This window comes from Nilaparvata lugens, chromosome 8 (genome assembly GCF_014356525.2).
Source record: "Nilaparvata lugens isolate BPH chromosome 8, ASM1435652v1, whole genome shotgun sequence".
In the NCBI taxonomy this organism is placed as follows: domain Eukaryota; kingdom Metazoa; phylum Arthropoda; class Insecta; order Hemiptera; family Delphacidae; genus Nilaparvata; species Nilaparvata lugens.
Window position 1 is genome coordinate 31,369,666 of NC_052511.1, and position 20,129 is coordinate 31,389,794.

The window sequence follows — 20,129 nt, forward strand, 5'->3', positions numbered from 1 at the left end:
ACAATAATGGCAATGATATTATAAAAATAAATATTCAAAGTTATAAGTACATTACTATAATCTGTAGTATCATGACAATTGCTCTGTTTCATCAACTTCATCCTGAACTAATTATTAACATGTCTCTAGTATGTAAAGCTGTTAATCTCTCTAAAAAATTAAAATTTGAGTACATTATCTTACGATGAGTAGACACCAAAAATATGTAACCTAAACTTAGTTGCTAGGCTATTTATCCAAGTTTTTTTTTAATTTTTATGAATTTACCATCAATCCTGATGGCGATTTATGAGGATAGTATATTTTGTATGAGAATGATTTTAATAAATTCAATAGTTCTAAAAAAAAAAATAGTTTTTCCAGCTTGGTTATGGTAAGCTTACGCGGTAACTGATTAAATTCGGCAAAATTATCAAAAAGAAGATTAAGCGTGATTTTTAATACCGGTACCTTATAGCTTTCATTTATATAAAATTGGTAACATTCTTCCGTTTTTCATTTCCGAACATACAAAAATCGTACTTCTCAATGACACAAGTATGGCTTTGAGTGATTTATACACACATGATTCTGATAACTAGGTTATTCATTGTAATAATAATAATAATAGGGTGTATTAAATAAATGCTTTAGATGTATTGTAGCAAAGAAGCCTGAGATTAATAATATTTTCCTCATTGGAAGGTAACTGTTAGAAGACGCAGTAGTAGGTAACTATTTGCATATAGAATCAATAACATTACTGAAACGGTAACTTCCAATACACAGATAACTTGTGCTGTTGATTAATTTACTCTTTGCTCTGCTTTAGTACATTTAGCTAGTATTATTTAATTATTTTTATTCAAAATAGGTATTGATGTTCGTACAATGAAGGTGAAAACGGTAATAATACAACAAGCAGACTATCATTTCTCGATTGAATGTATCATTGGCTTATGGACCGAATTGAAGGTTAAATACCGGTAATGTAAAACTTCTAATAAAAAAAAATATTCAGTGAGAGACTAGTTAATGTATTACTTACGCATTCAAGTTATCATATAAGGATAAAAATGTGGTAATTGAGATAGCTTCTTGATTATTTTTTGTAGCTATTTACATGAAATCCACTTATTTAAAATGTAGGCGTAGAATAATAGCAAAATAATTATGTTTCAAAAATTAGCTTTTTTACTCTACTTGTTCATTACAGATGTGGATCTCTTAAAATGATAAGCCTTATACTTCTGGTTGCGAGTCGATTATGGAGATATGAAATTCTAGAAGATTCCACACTTAACAGGGAATTGAACTCATAACTTTGTGATCAGTAACTATCGTATATTCCTGTCGATACAATTGATCAGGTAAGACTCAATATTTTTATCTATATATATAGGCTATAAAATATTATTTACACATTAGTGAATGTGATAGCATTCAGAGCTTAAGAATACATACATACCCATTCATACCAGATAAAATTACATAATATCTTATTAGTATAAACATTCTGAAAGAGAACAATTTAACACCTATACATTCAACAATATTATAGGAAAAGACTGAGGAACAACCCATTGACTTTTTTATACTTTCAATAGGCCTGATTATTTGTTTTCCTGTGATCTCAAGTTGTATTAAAGAAACATAGGCCCACATGCAGGCAACAAAATAAATGTCCCTCATCCTCCACTGTCAACAATCATACCAACGACTTTCAACTACATTGTTTTAGTATCAAATAACTAAACTCATAACTAGGTACCATAATCTAAATAATTATCATCATCGAGCATTCAGACAGCGCAATCATAATTACTAATTCGTTTAGCAATATTTTTTTCATCAGATAGTAAACTAAGAATATTATAAACAATCATGCCAACTGACTAATTAAATTATTTTAGAAGCATATAGCTTGTTCATAAGCTATAAAACTACAATCAACTACACATTTTATCATCGATCATACAAACCGAATAACTAATTCATTTTAGTACATTAAATAATTTTCCAGCAGCTACTAGATATATAAACAATAATTAGTATATAATATTATACTGGAGCTAATAAAACGTGTTTATTGGAACATTTATTCTGTTTTCCAATCTAAAATTTTAATTAGATCAAGTATAATCAATCATACCAACATACAAACGCTATTATAGCCCACCACGAGAAAGTCCCGACCGACATAATGCACTAGACATATTAACAATTCATTTCAAGAAAACTTCCAAATCACTCTGATGAACTTAGTTTTACAATTGGCTGTGGTTTAGTGTTAATACGGTTGTTATGATGTTTTATCCCTGTATTGTTCCATTTGATACTTTTTGTCGTTTTAAAAGACTGGGGATTCCAGATAGTGTAGAAACACTATCAGTGTTACAGTGTTACAAACACTGACAAATCAGTCAGTGGGACAGTGTTATAAACAGATGTTGGTTGGTAGCCATTTTCGGTAGTTGTGGCATTGTTATGACAAATTATGATTGTATGAATGGGTGCTTAAAATGAATGAATAAAATCTGAATGACCCACAAATAATTGTCAACACTGGTTTAACTCTAAAAATTTCAGCTCTGAGCATGCGTACTAGATGATTTATTCTTTCCAAATTGTCAGCCAGGAGTTTTCTTGTGGTGCGGCCACTATACCAAAGTTACAACGGCATACCAGCTTTGTTACTAGATTATTTTCAAGTAGCATATAAGATCTTTCCAAATTGTCAGCCAGGAGTTTTTTTTGTGGTACGGCCATTATACCAAAGTTACTAGGTATACCAGCTTTATAACTACTATTTAAGTAGCACATAACCTGTCCATCAGTTATTCAACTACAGTAAACTATGAATATTATTATATTATACAAACCGTTCTAACTAAATTGTTTGATTAAATCGTATAAGATCATAAGGTGTGTCTAGAATAGAATAATTGCATTTATTGAGGGCGGAGATAGGACTGTAGGTCCTCTCTGCCTCACAACCCTTGATTGAGAAATGTCTAAATGGAGAAATCCCAGGTCCGCGTCGTCCGGTGCGTGTTGCGCCCGCCGAACGGGCTGGGAGGCGGGGTGGCCTGAGGTTGGTTGGCGGGAAGAGTTGGCGGCCCCTCGTGGCGCCAGGGGCAAGCCCTGTGGGCGGGCGACTGGTGGTGAGGGAGACAACGTCCTCGAGAGCCTCGAGCGTGGGTCCCGGACTGCTGAGCAGCACTGCGCTGCACTGGGCGGCGCAAACCTCATCGCGCAAAATGGCGTCGCGGCCCGCTTCACGCAACAGGCGGTCGCAGTCCGTCACCCGCAGCGATGCGCATTGCGCCTGCAAACGTTGCAATTCTATTAAGTCAACTGTCAGATTTACAGGTTGTCTTAAATAAATGCTTTAGATGTATTGTAGCAAAGAAGCCTGAGATTAATAATATTTTCCTCATTGGAAGGTAACTGTTAGAAGACGCAGTAGTAGGTAACTATTTGCATATAGAATCAATAACATTACTGAAACGGTAACTTCCAATACACAGATAACTTGTGCTGTTGATTAATTTACTCTTTGCTCTGCTTTAGTACATTTAGCTAGTATTATTTAATTATTTTTATTCAAAATAGGTATTGATGTTCGTACAATGAAGGTGAAAACGGTAATAATACAACAAGCAGACTATCATTTCTCGATTGAATGTATCATTGGCTTATGGACCGAATTGAAGGTTAAATACCGGTAATGTAAAACTTCTAATAAAAAAAAATATTCAGTGAGAGACTAGTTAATGTATTACTTACGCATTCAAGTTATCATATAAGGATAAAAATGTGGTAATTGAGATAGCTTCTTGATTATTTTTTGTAGCTATTTACATGAAATCCACTTATTTAAAATGTAGGCGTAGAATAATAGCAAAATAATTATGTTTCAAAAATTAGCTTTTTTACTCTACTTGTTCATTACAGATGTGGATCTCTTAAAATGATAAGCCTTATACTTCTGGTTGCGAGTCGATTATGGAGATATGAAATTCTAGAAGATTCCACACTTAACAGGGAATTGAACTCATAACTTTGTGATCAGTAACTATCGTATATTCCTGTCGATACAATTGATCAGGTAAGACTCAATATTTTTATCTATATATATAGGCTATAAAATATTATTTACACATTAGTGAATGTGATAGCATTCAGAGCTTAAGAATACATACATACCCATTCATACCAGATAAAATTACATAATATCTTATTAGTATAAACATTCTGAAAGAGAACAATTTAACACCTATACATTCAACAATATTATAGGAAAAGACTGAGGAACAACCCATTGACTTTTTTATACTTTCAATAGGCCTGATTATTTGTTTTCCTGTGATCTCAAGTTGTATTAAAGAAACATAGGCCCACATGCAGGCAACAAAATAAATGTCCCTCATCCTCCACTGTCAACAATCATACCAACGACTTTCAACTACATTGTTTTAGTATCAAATAACTAAACTCATAACTAGGTACCATAATCTAAATAATTATCATCATCGAGCATTCAGACAGCGCAATCATAATTACTAATTCGTTTAGCAATATTTTTTTCATCAGATAGTAAACTAAGAATATTATAAACAATCATGCCAACTGACTAATTAAATTATTTTAGAAGCATATAGCTTGTTCATAAGCTATAAAACTACAATCAACTACACATTTTATCATCGATCATACAAACCGAATAACTAATTCATTTTAGTACATTAAATAATTTTCCAGCAGCTACTAGATATATAAACAATAATTAGTATATAATAGTATACTGGAGCTAATAAAACGTGTTTATTGGAACATTTATTCTGTTTTCCAATCTAAAATTTTAATTAGATCAAGTATAATCAATCATACCAACATACAAACGCTATTATAGCCCACCACGAGAAAGTCCCGACCGACATAATGCACTAGACATATTAACAATTCATTTCAAGAAAACTTCCAAATCACTCTAATGAACTTAGTTTTACAATTGGCTGTGGTTTAGTGTTAATACGGTTGTTATGATGTTTTATCCCTGTATTGTTCCATTTGATACTTTTTGTCGTTTTAAAAGACTGGGGATTCCAGATAGTGTAGAAACACTATCAGTGTTACAAACACTGACAAATCAGTCAGTGGGACAGTGTTATAAACAGATGTTGGTTGGTAGCCATTTTCGGTAGTTGTGGCATTGTTATGACAAATTATGATTGTATGAATGGGTGCTTAAAATGAATGAATAAAATCTGAATGACCCACAAATAATTGTCAACACTGGTTTAACTCTAAAAATTTCAGCTCTGAGCATGCGTACTAGATGATTTATTCTTTCCAAATTGTCAGCCAGGAGTTTTCTTGTGGTGCGGCCACTATACCAAAGTTACAACGGCATACCAGCTTTGTTACTAGATTATTTTCAAGTAGCATATAAGATCTTTCCAAATTGTCAGCCAGGAGTTTTTTTTGTGGTACGGCCATTATACCAAAGTTACTAGGTATACCAGCTTTATAACTACTATTTAAGTAGCACATAACCTGTCCATCAGTTATTCAACTACAGTAAACTATGAATATTATTATATTATACAAACCGTTCTAACTAAATTGTTTGATTAAATCGTATAAGATCATAAGGTGTGTCTAGAATAGAATAATTGCATTTATTGAGGGCGGAGATAGGACTGTAGGTCCTCTCTGCCTCACAACCCTTGATTGAGAAATGTCTAAATGGAGAAATCCCAGGTCCGCGTCGTCCGGTGCGTGTTGCGCCCGCCGAACGGGCTGGGAGGCGGGGGTGGCCTGAGGTTGGTTGGCGGGAAGAGTTGGCGGCCCCTCGTGGCGCCAGGGGCAAGCCCTGTGGGCGGGCGACTGGTGGTGAGGGAGACAACGTCCTCGAGAGCCTCGAGCGTGGGTCCCGGACTGCTGAGCAGCACTGCGCTGCACTGGGCGGCGCAAACCTCATCGCGCAAAATGGCGTCGCGGCCCGCTTCACGCAACAGGCGGTCGCAGTCCGTCACCCGCAGCGATGCGCATTGCGCCTGCAAACGTTGCAATTCTATTAAGTCAACTGTCAGATTTACAGGTTGTCTCTAATGCCTAGTCCACACTTGGCAGGTCCACAGATTTAAAGGTTGTAACATTTACACTGTTTTTAGAAATGTTGTGGAACATCTCCATGATCAGGTGAAAAAGTAATTATACAAAATATTGTCAAATCCACAAAAATTAAGTTCATTTAAAAACAATACTCGAGTTTCAATGCCATACTTGGCATCATCTGATTTATGAAATCCTCAGTTTCCAATGAAGTTGGACAATGAAGTATGACATTGAAACTCGAGTATGGTTTTTAAACAAACTCAATTTTTGTGGATTTGCCAATATTTGTATAATTACTTTTTTACAGGTTGTCTCTGATGCCTAGTCCACACTTGGCCCAGTATAATAATAATAATAATATCAAGTGACCTGGCTGGCTCAGGTCTGGTTTCAGATTTTTCAGGTCACAACTAATTAATTTCAGGGCATCTGACATGACCTAACAACTTCTTTTAGGCAGCTAAGACCGACGTGTTAACGTGTCCATCCGAAACACTGATGAGTTTGCCCGGTAAGCTGGCCTAGCCTGGCTCAGCCTGCAATTTAGCCAGTGCCCAATGAAGGCCAGCGGTGGCAAACCACCCATCCACACATTGGCGCTGGTCAACGTTGGCCTTGGCTGGGCCAATATGTAGATGCGGCTGATGTAGAAGAGTGTCTCTAGCAGGAGCACCGACTGGTAAAGACACTAGCCATGTTTTATTCTACAGAATGGGACAGTTTAGATTAGGATTTCCAACCTATGGTCCGCGAGCTGCATCTTTTGCTCAGCTATGTTTGTGAACAAACCTTTTCAAATTGAATTACATTGAATTGAAATTACAATTTTTCTCAAGGATAAACTCTTGAATATATATGAAGTTTATAAACTTCATGTAATTTTAAGCTTGTAAACTATAGTAAGTAATAATCACATGTCCTCCATATTTTCCAGTGTTTCAATTGAAGTCATCATAGCTCCTGAAGAGATGGATTCAGGAATAACCAATCCTTTTCGAATTTCATATGTTAGGTGAGTATTGAAATATATTTTCCAAAATGATTTGAGAAAGTAGACGAAGAAGTAACTTTAAAGACGATTTGTCATAATTATTTGAATGATATTTGAGTGGGAGGAGATTTACGTGGTGGTTTTGATTGTTGAAACTTCGAAATAATATTACTTTCTTCAGATAATATTATGTTCAGGCAATGTATAGGAAAAACTGCACCCAAACCTTGAAAATATGTACGTACCAATCCAAAAATACTGATTTAAAAAAGTTTGACTTTTCAATATTCGTATCTTGACTTTTTGTACATTTTCGATTATTAAGTGAACTGGAATTTCATGTTGAAGAAAAATATAAAAATAAATTTTTGAAGAAATAAAAAATTTAAATAGGTAGTGCTAAGGAAAGCAATAAAAATATTAAGCCTATATAACGTATTAGCCCGTTTAACGCTAATTTACGGTTACATAGAGGTATGGTCACATTATTATTTATAATGTATTTCAAAACCAACATCTGATATATCCTCGTTTAAACCGAGATGGTGCGTACAAACCTAAGAAATCGTCTGTGAGATTTATCTGTGTTTGTTATGTGGTTTTATCTTTATCGAGTAATTAAGCTTCACTCACCCCTTCTGAAGTACACACACAACTCGTGCATGGGGTTGGCAGTGCTGAATCACCCACAGGAACAGTCCGACCGGCAATTTGGCAACCCTGTTCAGCCGGCTCTCTCCAGGCGTTCAGATCTACATGAGGAATCGAATTGCATGGCACTCTTGGGTTTCTAAACAAAATCAAAACATAAACATTAATTTCATTCATATTTTTACTTCGTTGGTATCTTAGTTGTTCTTGAAGCTGTTCATGTCTGAAAACTAACAATTAAATTAAAACATGGTACATCATTCACAATTTGAATTTAAGAGTCTCCAAACAAAAGCCTGGTCAGAGTCTCATTCGAATTAATTAAATATCATTTACGTATTACATTTGATGAGATTCGTATGATCAGGATTAAACTGATCAACATAATTTAATTTACTTATAATTCCCAATTAATTACTCAACACTAATGTTTGTCTGAAAATAACCATAATAGGTAATACAATTATGTATGAATGTTGAGGCTAGCGCCCGTTTGAAAAATTGAAGCTTGATACAAGGTTACTCACAAGAAATCACTCGGTTGGTCCAATACTGAACGCTGTATATCGGAGGCAATGTCCATATTATCACAAAGAACTTTTGATAGAGTGCTCTTACGAATCTCAGCCAGTTGAGCCTCTGTGAAACGGAAGAGTGGATCTCCACTCTCGTACCTGTTCAACAAGAGAAATTGAGTTGAATCACAGTAATGATAAATCTGTATGTAATTTTTCATATTTATTTTTTCATAATTTTGTTTATGTTTTTAAATTATCAAAATTAATGTACTGTCTATTCTATCAATCTGTCTAATGTACTATTGCACTCTATTTTTACAGTACTAACTTATGAATCTAGTTTGTAGGTCGAAGTGAATAGAAATATATCTCACTAGAAAACCAGAAGACTGTATCAGTTTATGATTGATATATATTTCAAAAAGTGAACTGAATGCTATAATCTACTCCCTTTATAAGCGCTTAATCTGGTTAAATATCTTTAACTAGCACCATCAATATCTTCTCATGAAAACTTGTCAAAATTTTTGATTGGTTGGGAAACAGAAATTAAATATTGTCACTACACATTTGGCTCTACGGCCCTTGTAAAGCCCTTGGAAAAGGCTCGTGGAAGAGGTTACAACGACAAGTCTTCCCCAGAAATCTGTTTCCTGTGCTTCCTGTCTCCATCTTGTTACGCCCAGAAATTGCAGGTCTACCTCTACAACCATCATCCAACCATCTTCTATGTAGTCAATTTCACGTTCTTCGACACCTGATTGCTGATATAGAACCATAAGCGCTTTACGGGTATACGGCATTCGTTTCACATGACCCAACCAACGTAGCTACAATACTTGGTAGATAATACTTACATCATATCCATACATGCTGCTCACACATCTCAAGATCATAAAGCTCGTTGTTTTTTATCATGCGCCACATATCAGCCTCATGGCCTTAATATATTCTCAGGATCTTACTCTCCCAGTTATGTTGAACAGCATATTGTCACCACTCGTCGGAACCCATACTTCACAAGCATATCATATAAATTCTAATTTTCTTACTTCATCGTAAATCCAAGATGAAGCTAATTACTTTTTAAAATTTAAGATTAAGTAAATCACTTCATCTTGATTACTACTCAAACAGCCTTCAATTCTACGTCAACAACTCCCTCTTTGGGCTGGTTGGCATCAGCAACTACGGTACTTGAATTTTACTACGGTACTCCAACAACCTTGATCTTATGAACTTTAGTGGACTAAAGTAAGCTTCATTGCCAGCTTTTAGTAGTTCTTCGATACCAACTTATTTCAAAAAAGTAAATTACTATACAAATATAATTGTACTAATTTCACAGAAGCTATGCTTCTTTTTGTTTGTACTTTTGTTTACTTAGAAATAAAATTTATTATATTTATTATAAATAATATTCAACTCACCAAAAGCGGTCACATTTGCGCAGTTGTCTGAACTGCAGGCCTATGATACAGGCGAATGTAGGCCCGACCAGACCTCCTTGCAGTGGCCGCTCGCTGAGTCCGCCAGGGAACAGGTCGATGTCGTTGACGCTTGGGTAGATGTGGCGCAGTCTGGCAATCACCTCGTTTGGAATCTCCCGACTCAGGTCCTCCCAGGTGGTGGCGCGTTTCAGGTTGCACAGGCCTCTGTACTCGTTGTATGGCGGTATACCGTGGTCTCTTGCTGAAAATACGAATGAAAATTTGAGTTGTGGATGTTGTACATTCTAAGTTGTGAATTTTATACATTTTGAGTTATGATGAGTTCTACTCTCATTTACTGTCATGATCAGGGTAAACATTTCCATATTCATCTCTTCCTTTACCTTGTTGACAATACCTACAGTCATTGTTTCTTGTAAAGAAATAGAGTTTGAATAATTTTTAAAATTCAAAAATAAAAGTGCGCTGTTAAGTGATGAATTGAACTCCAAAAAATGATCTATATGCCGTAAGAATTACAATTAATAACTAAATTACTAACAATAACCACGCAACTTGTCAAAGTGGTCATATAATTTCCAAAACTAAAATGAATTTAAAACTAGATTCATGATGGAAATAGATTATTTATTAGTATTTCATATATTGCATAATATATTAAGATTGTGACTCGAATTGATGATATTTACAATTTTTCCATAATACCTATCTTTGTAAAGTCCTAGTCCTTTTTTCAAATACGAACTATTTATTCACCATTTTACCATACAATTTTCAAAAACCAAAATACTATTAAAATATAACTCACTTGATTTAAACATAAACATAAAGTAAATATATTTTTCTTAACATAATTAAGGTACCCCGATTTCCAAATTTCTATACGTTTCAAGGTCCCCTGAGTCCAAAAAAATGGTTTTTGGGTATTGGTCTGTATGTGTGTGTGTGTGTGTGGTGTGTGTGTGTGTGTGTGTGTGTGTGTGTGTTGTGTGTGTGTGTGTGTGTGTGTGTGTGTGTATGAGTGTATGTGCGTCTGTGTACACGATATCTCATCTCCCAATTAACGGAATGACTTGAAATTTGGAACTTAAGGTCCTATCACTATAAGGATCCGACACGAACAATTTCGATCAAATGCAATTCAAGATGGCGGCTAAAATGGCGAAAATGTTGTCAAAAACAGGGTTTTCCGCGATTTTCTCGAAAACGGCTCCAACGATTTCGATCAAATTCATTCCTAAATTAGTAATTGGAAAGCTCTATCAACTGCTACAAGTCCCATATCTGTAAAAATTGCAGGAGCTCCGCCCCATCTATGCAAAGTTTGATTTTAGATTCCCGATTATCAGGCTTCAGATACAATTTAAACAAAAAATTCCAAGTGGAAAAGATTGAACATGAAAATCTCTACAATTAATGTTCAGTAACATTTTCACCTAAAATTTAAAATAAGCTTGAAATTCGAGAAAATGTTATTATTTCAATTGCAAACTGTTGGCAACTGTTGATTCTATGAAATCATTCACTATGAAGAGATAGCAGACCTCGTGTGTCTCCAGCGTTATAGTCCTGTCACCAGCTGGCTTAGATCTTTGACTAGCGTCAGGTGAAAAATTTCCATAACGGCAAGGAAAGTTGTGTGAGTGCGCCACACCAGATTTTTCCATTTTTATTTCAATTATTCATCATGTTAGAGCTAACTCTACTTACCTTTTAACATTGAATTTTGAAAATGTTAGTACCAATAGAAATTGGTTGTGAGACTCTTCTAAATTTCATTTTTGTCAAAGTACAATAGGCGTGTGTTAACTATTCTCAATCATTATAATTTGACATTACCTCTTTGGATATTGAGTGCAGGAAGATCCATTCCGGAATGTGGCACTCTTTTCTCTTCGAATAGATGGTTGGTGATTTCGCCAGTGATGAATTGGTCGAGATTCTCCATTGGCGTTGATACCAATCCTCTGATCAGTTCATCAACCATTTGAGTCTGAAAATAAATGATGACATGTATACGCTGGTTCAGAATAGTTGGTTTGAAATAATTTGTTGCCATTTCAAAGTGATGAAATCTTTTAATTGTGTAGGTTTTTGATCTCTCATCATCATCAGTCTCATTAATCCTATCATATTATTTTTCTATTAATTTATTATTAATCAATAATCAATTATAAGGATATATTATATTTGGTTATTTATATTTATGGTTATTTATTTATGTTCAACGGATCTCGAAAACGGCTTTAACGATTTTCACGAAATTTGGAACATAGTAGGTATATGATATTAAAATTCGATTGCACTAGGTCTCATCCTTGGGAAAACTCGCTAAACGACATTAAAAGGATAATTCATCCTTGGAAAAACAGCTGAGACTTTCGTCGTCTGTGGATAGTAAAAAGTGAGCGAGTGATTCTGTGTAAAATCATAATATCGCATCCCCGAAATTCATAAGCTGACGTATAGCCAGCTGTAAAATATAAACACGATCATTTTAGAGAATTGTGTTCTGTTTATCAATACATAAAAATAACGAGCGAAGCTCGGTACCCCGATATTGAAGCTTGAAATTTGGCGTAGAGCTCATGACGTAGGAATTACCTACAGGAAAAGTAACTACTGTTTCTAATATCAACATGATTGGCCATTGATATTTTATGTTGCAAACTGTACTGTAAACTAAATTCTGATAATTCGATATCCTGCGTGATCATAACGAATCTTTTTTGTAAATGTGACAATAATAATATGATGTTAATAAATTATTCTATTAATTTCAGATTTTTCAAATCATCGGCTCTTGCTTCCATTTTACACCAACAAGTATCACATAATGAGAGAGAACTAGTGGCCGTTGAATTAGAACTTTAAACGAGAATAAATTTTGCGGTATCACTGATCTTGAAGAACCATCAGCAATCGAGGGAAAGGCAGTATTGGAGATTACAAGAATGGTGAGTTACTGTTATTCTTTTTGTGATTTAATCGAATGAAAATGGAATTAATATTTATTCTCAGAAAATAGAATAAAATACATATAATTTAATAATATTGAACACAAATTAATAATACTCCTCACCTACAACTAGTATCTGTGTGAGATGAGCAGGTTTTATATTGTTTATCATGTTATTCAGTTATTGCATTGGATTGTGTCAGCGTAAGTATTGCCATTATTTAAATGTAGATCATACTACTTATAGTTTTCGATTCGAAAGGAAATGCTTGAAATTCAAAAGATAGCTTATCGTTTAACAGGCCGTGAGATGTGACGCCATAACATTTTTAGGATTATTTGAAAAATAGATGAGATAAACAACAAAATAGAATATGTTTTATAAATTAACAGTTGAGTATAAAATTGCTCACCTGACGAATGATGTCCGGGTTGAAGAAGACATCCCTCAATAGCACGGGCTCCATTGGTGTGTAGGTTGGGGTCATTCGTGGCAGATGAGGTCTCAGCAGACTGTGACCGATGCGGAAAGCAGCTGATGCAAACTCTGTCACCACGTTAGGGTTGCAGTTATTCGAGTAACCTGTACACAATTAATGTTTCATTATCAATTATTTGAGAATATGGTATGAAATCCATATTTGAAACAATTGAAGTAATCAATAATCAATATTGTCCAATCTTAAACATTCAAGGAATACCTTTATATATCATTTTTTAGGGAGTATCAACGTACTCCCTGATCTTTTGAGTAATCTTTGAAATGATTTGGAATTTATAAAACACCGCCGTGGAACAACATGTCAAGAAGGATGATAATTTTAGAATCTATTGATTATATTTATTTGAGAATCGCATTCATTCCTATCTACGTATTCACATATTTCTTCTTGCCAATATCCCAAATATTATATAATCAAATAATTTTAGCGGTGTCACGAGTCGTTTTCACTCTCCGTATCTCTTGAGGTGCGTACACGAACTTCGAACACGAGCAATTCACTTTCCATCAGCTGATTATATCTGTATTTGTACAGAAACGGTAAGATACAGATATAAAAAGCTTGGCATCAGTTGATTAAAAGTGAATTGCTTGTGTTCGCGGCGCGTAAATCTGTACGCACCTTTAGAGTAGACAAATATCACTGTTCATTTCTCCGCATCTCATCATATTTTCAACCGTAAATTGATAGTATTTCTCGTATCTCATCTTCATAGTACCCCTCTTATATTTCCTGCCAATAACCAAATTCTATATAATTCAAAAAATTGAACATTTTATTTTATAATCATCATAATATCTTTAATATTAACCATTATTGAATGTCTTATGATTTATGTATTATTAAATCTCTTATGATTTATGTATCATCAAATATCTTGAGATGTCTGCGTCAATAATGTCTGAATGAATAAATAATGTGGATTCACTCTCCGCATATCATAGACTGAACAATTCTCAAATGAATAGCATCAGAATATAATTGATTATTTATCCGCATATCACCACATTTTCAAGCGTACCTTGATAGTATACCTCGTCTCTCATCTTGATGGTACCCCTCGTATATTTCTTGTCAATACCCAAATTCTATATAATTAAAAAATTGAACATTTTATCTATACCATCATCATTATGATCATGCCTAATATGAATATTGTTAAATGTCTTATGATTTATGCATCATCAAATGTCTTATGATTTATGTATCATCGAATGTCTTGTGATTTTCGCAGCAATTATGTCTGAATAAATAAATAACGTAGATCCACTTTCCGCATCTCATAGAGTTAACAATTCTCAAATGAATAACATAAAAATACCACTGATTATTTCTTCGCATCTCACTACATTTTCAAGCGTACCTATATGATTCATTTTGAATATCCTTAATATGACCATTATTAAATGTCTTATAATTTATGCATCATTGAATCTCTTATGATCTATAAATCATCAAATATCTTGAGATGTTTGCATCATTCATTCATTTCATTTACACATGCACAAAATTAAAGCAATGATTGGGAGAGAATTAACAGAATTGATCTAAAATAATAGAATTAATATAATCTTTATATAATTAATATAATCTATAATCTAATATAATTTATATAATTAATATTTTCTCCAATCTAGAGAAAAAACTTGTTCTCCCGAATTTAATCATTGATGTGTTACCTTGGTAGTATCCCTGGTTGTTTAGCTTGAGCCCGTAGAGGTTGACGGCATTCCAGCCGAGCAGACGGGGCAGGAACTCGTTGTAGAGGATGTGCTGGTAGGTGGCGATGTTGATCTTGCGCGCGGTCTGATAGAGGCGCTCGTCACCCCAGTGCACGTTCACTGCTCGCAGCCCGTCCACCAGCCGGTTGTGCTCGCGCATGAAGATCGTGTGGATCGCCGTCAGAGCGGGCTGTTCGCTCGCTCGGCCGTCACCTGAACAAATGGAATAAATTGAAAGAATCGCTTCATTCTATCATGAAGTTGTATTTTTTCGTCCCATTTCACAAATGATTCGTCAATACAATAAACAAATAATAAAATTAATTATCGTACCAACTGACTAAGAAGGGTGAAACTTCTTAATAAATTGTATTCATTCGAATGCTAATGTATATTATAGAAATATAATAATTATTTATAATAAATTGTGTTATTATGTTATACTTTAACATCAGTACTCACGATTTTGTTGCTTGTCGGACGCGTTTTGTGGCACTGAAGATGTAGCTCACTGCCACGACACGCGTCCGACAAGCAACAAAATCGTGAGTACTGATGTAAAAGTATAACATAATAACACAATTTATTATAATATAAACAACAGCTCAAGTAGGATGATGACAAAAGAATACAATAATTATTAAACAAAAATCAAAAGTGAATGCTGGCAACCACCCAGAAGACTTCCCATACAGAAAATATTGACTACGAGAACAGCTAGTAATGAAATCAACCAGTCACACAATAATTATACCTACAAGATAAATGCAATAAATATGGTTAATAATACTATGCTACAATAGTCGTTATTTCATTATCTGAAATATTTCTCCAAATCTGTTCTTATTAACTGACCTTGATTATTGTTTTGTAATGTTTGTGTGAAAACGCAGTGGTGACTAAAATGTTTATAATGTCCCATTTTAAAGCGATGCTGATTTTAATGTAATGTGGTATGACTGATTATAAAATGATGAACAAAATTGAATTCATGAAGTAAAAACAAATTATACTTTATATAATTACAGTATAAACCATTCATGATGTCCTTCATAATTTCCAGATTCCATTGAAAGATGTATCCTTCTTCTGCATTCATCAAGTTTTCTTCCTGCTTTTCGGAAGCCAGAGAGTCTTCTCAATTCAAACTCGTGAGTACAGAAATAAACAACTATAATTAATTTACTAGTATAGAAACTCATATACAGAGTGACGGTACTGTAACCGATTCAATTCCAATGTAAAGTTGATGAGTAAGTGAGAGTGATAGAATTGTGTGGACTGACCAGCTATGAAGCAGTATCCAGAGGGGGCTCTGCACTCTGGGTGTGACGGGGACTGAGGCAACAGGTCCTTTCCTTGTAGAGTGTTCACCGTCACATTCAGCCGTCCGCCGTAACTCCTCAGCTCCCTGGCGAGGCACGCGGTCTCGCCGTAGATGTGAGATCCGTCCAAATAGCCTGAGTTTTGGTTTATTTGTTCTCGTGGACCTGTTGACAAACAAAATAATGTCGATGTGTGGTTTTATATTTATATACCTATTTATTGATTATTTAACTCTCTTACTTGCTGATCAAACTTATATGACTCAAATCAAAAATCACTTTATCCCTCTTCTTGAAACTACTAATATTCCAAGTTATGCGTTATGTAATTTAATTCAGTACACCAGTTCCAAGTAATATATTATAATACATTTCTCTGTTACAACCATTAATTCAGTTTGAATTCGTGATGAGAAGCAATTTTCCAGTTAAAATTGGAATTCAATTTTACATTTTCTCTTGTTTACTTGAAAAATTTTATTCACATTTTTAATTGCTCTTGTAACTATGTGCATCTTGTTTGGATACTCCCACTCTGAGTTTCTCATTACAGTTTTAGATAATTCGATCTAGATAGAAATGAAATTGGCTGTGGCAATTTGTGTTTTCATTTTAGAAAAGTACCACAACATCACACACAACTGTAATCGTTCTATTCACTTTCTTACTTAGATATTATTTCCTAATTTTGCCTCAATCATCGATTGAAACATTTTTACTACCTAGCATGCATGCTACAGCATGAAATTCATAGCATGAGACCTGAACTTGAACTCATCATAGAGTGCACTCATAAGTGCTGATGAGATTGATGAAATGGTGACAGTTGAAATGGTGATACAATGTTGAAGATTACCGAGATGCTGTTGTCCGGGCAGTGACCTCATGAAAGGCAGACAGAAGCGTTCCCCTGTTGTCTGGTTGACCTGAGGGTAGAAGGGATCGCCCGGTGGAATGTGGATCGGCATGCACTCAGGGTGCACTGTGATTGGCGAATCGCAAGACCTGCAGTCCGGGATCGAAGCGAAGAATCCTTTCAAAATAATGGTGAGTAAACATAAGAATTATGTCTTATATAGGTAATTCGTTCCTTTATTATTAGCACGAATCTTAAATCTAAATTTCTGAAATTTAACAATGTATTGAGTGCTATGGTTAAATTATAATATTCAAATTGTTAAATACTTTCATAAATTAAGGTTTGTCAATGATATTAAAGAGATTAAGCTTCCAATAATGTTTTGTAGATGAAAAATATTATCGATTTCTCAGATATACATTAATATAGCTGAAAACATGAATTAGTGAATGTTCTGTTATATGCATCAAATTCAAATATAAAATGTTCATAAAACTTTTTTAAACTCAACTTTTTTTATCACAATAGTAATTCTCTGCTCAACTTGTTCATAAATTATTTATATTTTAATGTTTTTTGGCTTATCAATAATTTTGTTACATTTATTGACAATCGTGGTGAACAATAATCCACTTTTCATAAATTGTATTGCAAATAGGCTGAATTATCCTATTTCACGTCACCATTTGTACCTGCTTAATATAATTATATTAATCAAGTATAATTATGTAAAATATAATACATTTTAATTTATTAAGCAAGTACAAATCGACCATGGTGACGTGAAATGGGATAATTTGCAATATATACTTTATAACAAGTATACCTATTTGGCAAGAGAAAACATTATATTAGTGTGTATTTCTTCTTGTAGGGATTTCCTGAAACGGTTTGAATTGAATCAACAATGGCATATGCTTGGCTAATTCGATTCAACAGATTCTATAGAGTTAGGGTTAATTTCTTTTACCTCTGTGCACTGGAGTAAATGTGATGTCATGATCGACGAACTGAGCAAACTGCATCACCATGAGTGTGTACCGTCCATGGAGGTGACTGATGTCGGCATGAATCATCTGTGACACCAGTCTTGGCGAAGGCAGTGGTACTCCAGTCACTGAAGTCACTCTGGGTGAAGACACTCCTGAAATACAATTAGATGTATTATTTGAATAAATGCATACTGGCACAAAAAAAGTTTTTGAGTATGTAGAGTCTTTAGTAAAATCTCAATTTCCTATATTTAGTAACAACAGTGGAGCCTCATCAATTAGTTAACCGTCATCTACGAAACTGTGATGGATAAGTGAGTAGATTGATCAATGTGATAGCAGTGTAAAACATTCTACATACATACCAATAAACAAAGTTCTACTATACTGTGGAAAAGTGTACAATAATGTTATTACATTTTAATAATTCAGGATAGAAATTGTATGAATGGTTTATGGTTTTTCAGTATTTTTTTTCATACATTTTCCACAATCAGAGTACAAACTCATGTACTAAATGAACTAAACTCAAATATTTACGAGTAACTCAGAATTAAGATTGATCGAGGGCTAACTGAACTCTGAACTATAGATGGGTCCATAAAATGTATAACTTACTCTCTCTGACAGTGAATTTCTATATTTTTAAACAAGATTTAGCATTAAGGTAAACGCATTACTTCATATTTTGTTCAATTTTTTGAAATGTGCTTACACAATGTGTTTAAAGTGACCGATATTAGCTGCTAAATAGCAAAACCAAGTAAAAGTCATAGCTGTACATTGTTTACGTTCACTGTCAGTTAGTGTATACATCTAAACATTTATTTCATTCACTCACTTGAAAATGGCATTAATGTTTAAACATGTTGTTAATCAGAGTTTTTAACAAAAACTGTTATTAACAACAGATAATTGTTAATTATCTAATGTTAAGTGTTTACATGTAAGCTTATACATTTCATTCGTTTTCTAGGTGAGGTACAATACTATAGAAGTATTGTACTTGTATAATTTACATTTAAAATGTTTATAGCATGTTAACGTTTATAACATTTTTGAGAATGAGAACTTTTTCGTTATTTATTCATGTTTCTGGATCCCTCTGTAGTAAAAAGTTTAATAAGTTTTCGTTTAGTATTTACTCTGTGTTGACAAATAACGCGTTAAAGGATGGGTATAGTGAACAAACGTACTGTTCTCGTAGACAGAAGGCAAGAGGCGGGCAAAGGTGGTGAGGCTCTTGCCGAGGTTGGGCCGCTCGAGGTTGTTACAGTGGCCCGAGTAGGTGCGGTAGACGGCACGCGGATTACAGGCGCCCTCCTCCTCGCGACACCCGTCGCCTGCCGCCCCACCTGGCGTCGACCCGATCAAGCCGGACACGTCCAGTTCGGTTAACAGGTCAGACCCGGGCAGGTCCGACAGGAAGTTGGCCAGCTGGTTGCCTGTGTCTGATAACTGGCGACGGCGTCGGCGGTTTGTGCTGGGCAGAAAGGGTTTCGGAACATAATATTTAGAATATGGTGGATATGTAGATTGTATAGAGAAAAATAGAGAAGGTTTATTGTGTAAAATTGGCGTCTATGTCTTTGGCCTGGAAGAACCTGTATTCATTTCCTATCTAATGTGAAATTCTCAATAGAATGGAATTACTAGTACCTTTTTCATTTCCTTTCAGGCAGGACTAGTTTCAGCTTTCAGGTATTTATTTTATTTTATTTATATTATTATCTTAAAGGATAATAAGAACTCTTTTTAATGGTATTGATCGCCAGCTATTGGGAATTATGTCCATGGGGGACCTAGCCAATTATACTGATTTGACAAGGAATTATTTCATAAACCAATTTAGAGAAATAAATGAAATAAACTATGAATTGAGAAACAGAATATTTAGACCCCAGAGATTCAACAATAATTATGGTAAAAGAACTCCAGAGTGCAGAATACCATATCTTCTGAACTCATTGCCTCTGGAATTGCGAAATTTACAAAGAAGGGGTGAAGTTCGGACAAAATTGAAATTATTTTTCATTGCAATAATTGATGATTGACAT

At 34.5% G+C, this 20,129-nt stretch overlaps 1 protein-coding gene across 4 annotated transcripts in view; it reads right to left on the reverse strand.

The window, feature by feature from the left end:
- Positions 1 to 4,083: 4,083 nt before the first annotated feature.
- LOC111046750 (peroxidasin homolog) overlaps positions 4,084 to 20,129 on the reverse strand; it is a 57,707-nt gene continuing 41,661 nt past the window's right edge. For 3 of the 4 annotated variants that reach the window (XM_022332373.2, XM_022332372.2, XM_039434518.1), the window contains exons 14-24: positions 19,269 to 19,555; positions 18,051 to 18,224; positions 17,078 to 17,254; positions 16,183 to 16,386; positions 14,855 to 15,109; positions 13,086 to 13,255; positions 11,553 to 11,706; positions 9,693 to 9,954; positions 8,272 to 8,418; positions 7,727 to 7,883; positions 4,084 to 6,041 (exon numbers count right to left, since the gene is read on the reverse strand). In XM_022332373.2, the coding sequence (XP_022188065.2) occupies positions 5,727 to 6,041; positions 7,727 to 7,883; positions 8,272 to 8,418; positions 9,693 to 9,954; positions 11,553 to 11,706; positions 13,086 to 13,255; positions 14,855 to 15,109; positions 16,183 to 16,386; positions 17,078 to 17,254; positions 18,051 to 18,224; positions 19,269 to 19,555 (2,302 nt within the window). In that variant the 3' untranslated portion in view covers positions 4,084 to 5,726. Of the gene's footprint in view, positions 6,042 to 7,726; positions 7,884 to 8,271; positions 8,419 to 9,688; positions 9,955 to 11,552; positions 11,707 to 13,085; positions 13,256 to 14,854; positions 15,110 to 16,182; positions 16,387 to 17,077; positions 17,255 to 18,050; positions 18,225 to 19,268; positions 19,556 to 20,129 lie in introns of those variants that run through there. The other variant, XM_039434519.1, reaches the window with a different exon arrangement.